The sequence below is a fragment of the Ochotona curzoniae genome, unplaced genomic scaffold, assembly GCF_017591425.1.
Source record: "Ochotona curzoniae isolate NIBS_2020 unplaced genomic scaffold, NIBS_Ocur_1.0 contig_3255, whole genome shotgun sequence".
In the NCBI taxonomy this organism is placed as follows: Eukaryota; Metazoa; Chordata; class Mammalia; order Lagomorpha; family Ochotonidae; genus Ochotona; species Ochotona curzoniae.
The window spans coordinates 217,138-226,689 of NW_024465777.1; the positions used below are offsets into that span (position 1 = coordinate 217,138).

Genomic DNA, 9,552 nt, shown 5'->3' on the forward strand with positions numbered 1-9,552 from the left:
CCCACCACCTCTATACCTGATGCTCGTCTCACAAGTGTCCCTGTCCACACACAGCCTTCCCCTGGGGCATCTTTATGTTGCCAGCCTAGGAGGAGGCAGTACTATATCTTTCATGTAGTCATAAGGGAAGAAAGGTCAGGTATGGTGTGATCAGCAGTCTGTCCCTCCAAATATGTGTCTGTCCTGATCACAGGACAGTGAGTAGTTTTAAGTGGAGCAAATGTGAAACCCTTCACACAGTGATAAAAACAGCCCTGCCCACCCTGGTCCCATTCCTTCTGGTCCTAGACATGTTTATTTGTTCAGCTTTGCATGCAAAGCTCTTTTGCAGACCATGAGTTGAGGAAGAAGAGGGCAGGACCAGGAGGGCATTCAAGTAGAGAGTGACAGGTGAATCTGTGAGTCAGTCCACTTAGAAGCATCTAGATCATACAGGGTGCCAAGACTATGTGATCCATGGGAATTGCTGGGGAACTCAAGTGAGGCTAAATGCCAAGACTTGCTAGGGACCTAGGCAGTGTTTCTCCTAGCCTGTCAGGGTTACCCCAAAGGGAGATTCAAACTCTTGCCCCAGTTCCAAAGAAGAAGGTGCTAGGGCTTATACAGTTGACCTTGAGCAGTCCCAGTACTGGCTCCCCTGGGTCTCTAGTTGGGTTCAAGGCAAATGAAACCTCAAGAGCCACTGACCCAACACAATTGTTTCTGCTAGCGAATTTTCAATAGCCTGAAGCTGTTCAGCTTTTCAGGCTCGCTATACTGTGGGGTTTGTAGCTGAAGGTGGCCATATGGAGGCAGGTACTACAGCGAAGGTCTCCATGCCCTGCATGGCTGAAGCCTTGGGCCTGAGAAGAGAGATGGAGAACCTGAAGCAACAAGTCAGCACCACTGTGCTCTCTTGTGAGCTGTGGGGTTGTCCACTCTGACACTCCCAGGACTCGGAGAGTGTTCCCACAATGAAATACTATCACAGCAGCAATGAAGGGGCACCTGGAGGACACTGTGTGACATGGAATAAGGCAGATAGATGCAGAACAGTACTACACATTCACCCCAACATGTGGAGGCTAAAGTAACTTTATAGAAATAGTGAAAAGTGCCAACCCTGGTACTCTGAAGTACAACTGTGTTTATTTACCACCAGGCAAAACACTTGCTTGGTGATACATATGTGTGTGTATATATATATATATATCCCAATGACATACACATAATGTGTTACACGTGTTCCTTTTATGTATAAAGCCAGAATGAGTGACAGATAAAAAGCACAAATAATACACACACATACATGCAAAGATGTATTCCATCACCTGGTTTATTCTGCTAACAGCCAAAACAGCCAGACCTGGGACAGGCAGAAGCCAGTAGTGTGAAACTCCATCCTTGCCTCTTTTACAGGTGGCAGAAGGCCAAGCATCTGGGAATGGTCCATTGCTTTTCCAGGACAATTAAATAGGAACTGGATTGGAATCAGAGCAGGCTGGACTAAACCTAGAAGTCCAATATGGGAGCCACTGTGGCAGGCGCACTTTGGACTGCTACACTACCACCAAGTGCAAAAAGCTTGACTGTTAAAGGAAGGGGACAATTGAGCACATGAACAAAGAGTGACTTTATATGTATCCTTGTTGGACGTATGTACATCCTTGTTGGAGATATGACCTGATTCTGTGGAGTTCAGGAGGAACACGGGCACCAGCAGGTGGCTGTGTCTGTTTCTTCTGTTTGTACAGTGGACTTGGTTCTGACCTCCATGACTGCTTCCTGAGCTCTAGCCTGTGTGTAGCACTGCAATTATCCTTGCCCCTGTGTGTGTTCTTACCCTGCAAACAGGACTCTCCCTGGGGTTGTCCCACCCACCACTGGACACCCAGTCTGAGCCTGCCATGGGAGGAACCACTCAGTGTTCCTGAATGCCTCTGACATGAGCATCTCTCTGTAAATAACTAACCACTTCAGAGCAAATCCAACGTGTCCCTTCCTCAGATTCCTCCTCTGAAATAAGGAATGAATGATACTGAGTGAGTGATCATAGCCCTCTTTCTCCTGCCGCTCATTGGAGGCAGAAACCCATGGTCCTCCCACTCTACCACCAGCCACAGCCTCCTGAGAGGGGGTTGGCTCAGGTCCTCTGCACGTATCAAGTGTTTTTCACATGCATGGAACAGCCACTGTGCTCTGGAGATTCTATTCTGGAGGACATGCTTGTCCTGTTGTGCTGGGACTGCCTCAGTGTCCGCATTGTAAGTCCTGAGTCTGATAAGCTCCATTCTCAGGCCAACCAAGAGAGTTGGTCATCCTGTTGCAACTCCATTGTCTCCCTGGGTCCCAGATTATTCTTGTCCTCACATGAGAGGCTGACTCTTGTCTTATCCCTGCACATCAGCTCTCAAACCTCAGGAACAGGCCAGAGGGGAAGAGGTAATGAAGGAAAGAAATCGAACTCGGGACTTGCTGAGAGATCTTTATTCTTTATAGAGGATGTGGGATCATCACCATTAGCTGAAGTGAATTCCAGTGATCTGGAAAAGAACAGGGAGGAGACATAACAATGAGTCAATATCAGAAATTAAAGAGTTGGAGGAATGGGGTGACCTCCCAGCCTGACCACTCATTCCCTTTGAGACCCTGGGAGAAAACCTTGCCCCCCTTTGAGCCTCAGTTTCCTCCTCTGATTGGAGTAGTGATCACATTACTTACCTCATTAGAGCTCCTGATTAAACTATTGACTAAGGTCCTATCACATCCCCCTTTTCATATTTCCTTGGTCTTTAAGTGGTGGTCAGTGCTGTTATCATGGACAATAATGGCCCCTGTGACCAGCTTTGCCCAGGGAGCACCTGAACTGCGTTTTTCCATCACAGCATTCAGTGTTAGGTTTGGCAGAGGAGAAGTGACTCCACCACCCTACAAAAGTATAGCTGATACTCCCATCCAGGAATGTTTGGAATCACAAATCACCCAAACATTTTCTCTGCATAGGAGGTCAGCACCCTCCATGATGTGTACCCCATGCTGCATATTACACATATGTGCAAATGGAGGAGGCGATAACTTCTCCCATCCTCCACGATGAAGATGTATAAAGGCCCAATGCTGCATACCTTAGGTATACAATTCAATCACATGGTAACCTTGCTATGTGGAAGTGACACTGGGCCGTTTCCCACAAAGGAGCACTGCATCACACTCTCTCTCCTGACTAATAAAACTGCCTGAACTAAAAGCCTCTTTCTCTCTAGCACTTGCTCTCACTTTCTCTAGAAACCCTTTCTGAATAAAAAGCACAAAACTCCATGAAACACAGAGAGAACACATTCCTGGGATCTTCAGGAATGTCCCCAAGCCCCTCCCCCAACTGCCTTTTTAGGATCCCTGCAACCCTCACCAGGATCTTATTTTCCTTCCAGGCATCCTTTTAAGAGAGCTCCCAGCTGCCCAGTCCTTACCTCCTCAATCCAGGCAATGAAGGCCGACACACGGGTGAAGACCGTGGGCTTCTTGGGGTAATTACAGCCATAACCAGAACCAAAGCTGACTATGCCATGGACCTCCCACTCGGCATTCACTCCAGGACAGTTGAGAGGTCCTCCAGAGTCACCCTGTCATGGTCAGAGGGGTGGGGACTGAGCTGAGTCTCACCTGGAAGGAATTGTCCCTGACCTGAGGGTTGCAGACACACCCACACTGCTGCACCTCTCCCAGCCTCAGGGCCTCAGCTGGCCAGGACCAGGGTCTGTGCTACCACAGCTGCTGAGCAGGAAGCGACACACACAGGACCTCAGCACAGCCCCTGGCACAGAGGGAGCCCTGAGAGACGCCAGCGCCCCCTGCTGGCAGCACCTTCCCTGCTGGTAGGAGGACTCAGTTCCCACAGCACAGTGGTTGAGGATCCCTGCAGAGCCCAGAGTGGGTGACTCAAGGTGGTGATGCGAGTGTCCCTGCTGTGCTGCTGGGGCAGGCTGAGCAGGAGGAGGAGGGACAGTGATGGTCCCATGTGAGGGGGCCTGTGGTCTGAGTTGATTGCGCTGTGCTGACTTACTCCATGACCTGACTGACCTGAAGTCTGACTAGATTCAATTCTATCTCCATGCAGGTGGCTGTAGGTCACTGGGATGTGCACTCCTATGTCAAGTATTAGCCAACTTACACTACATGCAGAGGATCCGGCCTCGCCAGCACACACATGGATCTCCTTCACGGATGAACCCCAGTAGTCCCACTGAGAGCAGTGTGCGTAGTCTATCACAGGCAGCAGCCCCTTCAGTAGAACATCTGAGGTGGGCCCGTTGGCTGTAGGGACAGAGAGCAATGTGAGTGTGTTTGGGACATGGATAGATTTCCAGAGATGGTGTATTCGAGGCCCACATCTTCTCAGATCAAAGGGTGACTCTCTCCCAACAGTCCCACCATCCTGTATGCTTTGACCACCACTGCATCATTAGGCATGTCCCTGCGAGCCCCGTCTTTCTGTTGCTATTCCTGGTCAATACATACTGGAAATGTAGCCCCAGCCAGTGACATAGCATGTTGTCCCATGGGGTAAGATGTAGCCAGGAGGAGGAAGGGGGCAAGGTCGGACTTCAGGTGTCAGCACAGCACTGTAGTACAGCTTGAGGAGAGCAATGTCATAGCTGTGAGGAAGGAAGAGTCACCTGGAACCTGGTCCTCCATCAGGACCAAGTCCCATCACAGAGCTTTGTTCAAAGGCTATACACCTGGAATACCGTTACTGCTCCTATGCCCTTGAATCCAGCTTTAGCTCAGCCAACTCCAGAAACGCCCACCTCTTCGTTCCCTGACATAACTGTCCTTGGTATCCACCTATGGTTATCACAATCCACACTCATCAGAATTCCTGTGTTCTGTCACACATTTGGGCTGTGTATTACACATAGTGACTTAGAGGTACATATTATATCACAGTGCTGAAGTTCAAGTTCACATTCAGATTCTCATCCAGCTTCCTGTTCATGTGCACTGTGGATCAACAGGTGATCAATCAAATGCTTGGGATTCAGCTGCCCACTTGGGAAACTGAGAGAATTCTAGGCTCTTTTCCTTTTGGTAGGGAATCAGCAAAATATGCTTTCTCTCTCTCTGTCTTTCTGTCTCTCTCTCTTTCTCTCCCACTAAAGTAAATACATATAAATAAGTTAGAATTATAATGCCACACAGTTTTCAGGGAATGAACCCAGCCTTTCTGAGAAGGTTTATGGCTGATAGAGTCAAAGTCTGATCTTACTCGCTGTTCCCAGGGGACTCTAGTGCTGCTGCTCCCACACTTCAGGGACCACTTCACTGCCTGCTGTCACCCAGAACACTTCACTTGGGTCACCCTACTGTGTCTCCCTACTGCCCAGGAAGCTGTGTGAGGATGTGTCGGGGTCTCCATAGAATGTTCCTCACTTCCATAGTGTTTAATGAGGGCTTCGTCCCTCCTATGATCCCTCACCAGAAAACGCTATAGCCCCTGGACACACAGGTGAGGCCTCAGCTGGGCCTCCCTGCCCATCACTGCCACCACCATGAAGGCATGCTCCAGGGTCATCTTGGACAAATGGAAACCTGAGGCCCAGAGCAGGGCACTCACTGCCCAGGGCACTCAGGGAGGGATACCCACAGCCTGACTCTCAGTCCAGTGCTTCTCCTCCTGTGCCCACACAGTCAGGAACCAGGCTGTGCTGGAGGAACCTCTGCTGAGCACAGGACACCTTACACTTGGGGAAGTGACCTGACAGTCCTGGGCTCCAGGGACACAGCCCAGCAGCTCTGAGTGACATCCTGCCTCTCCCTGGAACTGTTTTTTCCCTGTGTAGGGAGGGAAGTTGGTGCTGCTGGTCTCTGAGCCTCTTCCCAGTGTGTGGGAGCTGGGCCCAGGCTGCTTACCCTCTCACTGTCCCTGGGAGTCTCCTAGATGAACTGTGGTCATGGAGGGAAGAACACAGGAGCCTGGTCTCAGGCTGGTCTCACTCACCCTTTGGCTGCGTTATTGTTGTCATATTCTGGATGCACATAGACCTTTCCCACAGGGATGACCTGGTCAGATGACTCTGGTACACTCAGTTTGTACCTGCCCAGCAGCACCCAATATGGTCCGCCATCTCTGAAAGAGAAAGGGAGGTCAGCCTGGGCCTATCAGTGAATTTGTCATATTCATGTGTTGACCCATACTGCCTGGGTCTTACGAGGAAAAAGATCAGGGCAGGAATAGGGACAGTAGAACTCACACGACACAGTGTGCTGCAGTCAGAACCCAGTCACGGTCGATGAGGATCCCTCCACAGATGAAGTACAGGCCCCCATTCTGTTCAAGCAGCAAGGCGACCTGGCAAGCCACATCCCCAAATAAATCAGGCTAGAAATCTATACACACAGTGAGGGTTGCTGTGTGGGTTTTGCACTGAACATCCTGAGAAGGCTTAATTTCGTACAGATCCTTCTAAGACACTCAGCACACAGTCTGTACAGCTGCTCAACTGGCTCTATCTCTTTTAGTCTAGGACAACTGGGAATCCCCAGCCTCCCGCCACCAGACCCTGTGAGCTCTCCCAAAGACTCCCACATTCTCTGTCCTTTAGGGCACTTCAGACCTTCTGCATCCTGAGAGCCCCCAAGACCCTTTAATCTCTCAGGCCACATTCTTCTGATCCTCAGCTCTTCCAAACTTCTTGGATCTTCTGAAGCATGGCTCACCCTGAATCTTTCAGCTACCTTCAATTTCCCACTTATTCAGATTCTCAAATCTCTCTGGAGAACAAGGTTGGGGAATGTGTCCCATTGCCCCAGGCTAATGTGTTCTGTTTGCACACTAATGCTGACTACACACAGGTCGCTCCCTCAGGCACACATGCTCTCTGGCTGCTTTCCTGCTGCAATGGCAGGGCTAAGTCACTGCTGGAGGAGACATGTGGCTGACAGGGCTACAGCACTCACTTTCTTCTCCCTCCCATAACACGTTGGCTGACCCCACCCTAGAGAACATCTTAGGCTATAGAAATGTTTTTCTGACTCTGTTGTCCAAGGTGGGAAGCATTGGCCACATGTAGCTCAGAAACACTGAAAATGTGGCTGGCATGAAGGAACTGAATGTTGGACATGTACTTGATTCACATTTAAATTCCTCATGCTGGTAATGGCTACTATGTTCACCAGCACAGCTAGCCTCCCCACTCAGTGCTGCTCTCCACAGCCCTGATCCAACTCTCCACTCTCTGTGGTCCAGAACTCAGAGCCCTACTGTGGGACTCAAGCAACTGCAACTGATTGCCGAGCTCTGCCTCTACACAGTGTCTAGATTCCTCTATTACTGCTCCAACAACTGCAGTTAAGCTTTCTTCTGGCTCCAGATTCTTCTTTGTGTTCCCAAATCACTCAATGAAGGTTGTAGATGGAATAGGTAATGCAACCATGTGAATGTGATTGACCAAGGTTTCAAACCTGGGAAGCTGAGGTGTGAACAGCACAGGGAGCCATGGTGTCAGGACTGGAGGCCTTGCCATCAGCACTTGGTGTCCAGAGCCCACAGTGGTAATCAGTAAAGATGATGTTGCTCTTACCTGGCAGGGCTTGCTGTGGGGAGGATCTACAGGCACACCATTGACCACACGGCTGGAGGGGTTGGAGAAGTGGGTGGAGGGGATGTGGATTGGTGGGTGTGAGCCTGAGGCTAGAGAAGAGAGGAGAAGCATCAGTCAGCCAGATGGACCCCAAAAAGACAGGAAGTCAGGGTCCCAGTTCTGGAGTACAATATATGGTTGTGTGAGCCTGGGTAAGTTCTTTCCCTCTGTGACCTTGAGCAACAAACTATGAACAGTGAGCACTGGGAATAGAGCAGGGGTTTACAGAGTCCCGAGAATCCAATGGTGGAGATAAAAGCACAGCCTCAGGAAATGGAACCCAAGGAAGGGACCTACGTGTCTGTCAGTTTCTCTCTCTCTCTGTCTCTCTCTCTCTGTCTCTCTCTCCTCTCTCTCCCAGAACACATTAGTAGAATATTTTGAAAGAGTAGAGGTTCTGAAAAAAGACTTTCTGGGCTCAAAGCACAGAGACACTTGCTCCTGGATGATCTCCTTAAATTCTCTGATAATCAGTGTGCCTGTCTGTAAAATGTGACAATAATAGCACTGATCTTGTGCAGCCAAGAGAACTGATGATATGAAGTCATATGATAAAAGTCCCTCAGTATAGCACATGCTAAGCACTAGTATTATCTGTTACAATGGTTGTCATTCAAGGGAGTCTGCTTGTAATGTGGCAGAGACAAGGACAAGGTTGAACCACAGGCTTTGAAGACAGGTGGGGACAGTGTGAGAGGAAAACTGGACCATTCAGCAGAGGAGTGGGAATTCTGCTCAATACAGTCTAAGCACAAAGCAGACTCTTACCCATGAGACTTTGTCCACTGCCCCACCAAAGACTCCCCCTGTAACACTTGGTGCTGCTCCCAGTCTTTCTTCTGAACTGGTCCATCTCCTGCCTACCGCCCTCTTCCCACCTCAGCTCCAAGATGAAATCTTTCACTGTTGTGACCCATGTACATGTTGAGACTTCTATGCAATCAGATGTTGGGGATCATAAAACCTAGGTTCAAGAGAATATCAGGGCTCCTGGCTTAGGGCAGTATAGGAAGAACAGATTAGGACTGGGGACTTACCCAGGGCCACAAGGAGGAGGGAGCTCAGCAGCCGGATCATTGTGGATCTGGAAAAGAAGGGAAGGAGAAACGGAACCTGGCCTCTAATATAGGGCACAGGGGGCGGGGGGGCTGGGTTTGGCTGGGTCTCACTCCAGAACAGGTGGTGGAACACTAGATCTCCCATGGTCCAAGGACATAATAGTCCGTGCTTATTGCATATGGAGGAGTGATAGTCAGTGGAAATATTCAGCTTTTCCCGCATCATGTGCCTACACAGGTGGTACTGGGTAACCAGCTGATCACACAGAAACAGAATAGAAATTTGGCATCAGAACCTGCCACCTCCTTCAGGGAATAACACAGGTGCTAAACCTCCTCATCCCTGATTCACATCCTGCCTGGGACACCTCCTGGCTCTGAGACCTTGAGCACATAGCTTCACTTCTCTGAATCTCAGATACCCCATCCTTAACCTGGGATCAATGTTATAATCTGTCTCAATAAAGAGACCTTGTGAGCACCTGCTCTCAGTAGATCAGGCCTTCCTCTAGGTGCTTTACTGAGCACAATACATGATCCCTATCCTTCAGGAGTTCAAGCCTGAGTGAGAAAGAAAAAAGAACAAATTAGTAAAAAGAAGCAAAGGCTGAGTCCAGATGTGGGGGAAGATGCTTCAGAGTGGATGAAGAACATGAGATGAGCAGCAATGAGACTATCTCACTAAGAGGGAAGCTAGAAAAGTGACATTTCAGCTGAAGGTTCATGGTCTGGTCGAGTCCTGAAGGGAAAATAAAAGCTAGTCTTGATGAACACATCTGTGTTTGGCCTAGTAAAGACAGCACATGCAACAACTCCATTCCAATTGGAGTGCTTGTTTGATCCTAACTCTGGTCCTGTTTCCTGGCATGCTAAAA

At 49.4% G+C, this 9,552-nt stretch overlaps 1 protein-coding gene across 1 annotated transcript; it reads right to left on the minus strand.

The window, feature by feature from the left end:
* Window positions 1–2,498: 2,498 nt before the first annotated feature.
* On the minus strand, window positions 2,499–8,696 carry LOC121156101 (chymotrypsin-like elastase family member 3B). The gene is made up of 8 exons (XM_040979715.1): window positions 8,657–8,696; window positions 7,560–7,669; window positions 6,231–6,328; window positions 5,978–6,106; window positions 4,498–4,634; window positions 4,151–4,293; window positions 3,450–3,602; window positions 2,499–2,522 (listed from the first exon to the last, which is right to left on the minus strand). The coding sequence occupies exons 1-8, from the start codon at window positions 8,694–8,696 to the stop codon at window positions 2,499–2,501; spliced, it is 834 nt and encodes a 277-aa protein (XP_040835649.1).
* Window positions 8,697–9,552: the final 856 nt, after the last annotated feature.

Excerpts from the sequence above, each read along its gene's own strand:
- LOC121156101 (XM_040979715.1), bottom strand. The coding sequence starts at position 8,696 with ATGATCCGGCTGCTGAGCTCCCTCCTCCTTGTGGCCCTGG. Across the intron at positions 6,329-7,559 it reads CCCACAGCAAGCCCTGCCAG|GTCGCCTTGCTGCTTGAACA; the intron begins GTAAGAGCAACA and ends GTGGCTTGCCAG. Across the intron at positions 3,603-4,150 it reads CCGGATCCTCTGCATGTAGT|GGTGACTCTGGAGGACCTCT; the intron begins GTAAGTTGGCTA and ends TGACCATGACAG.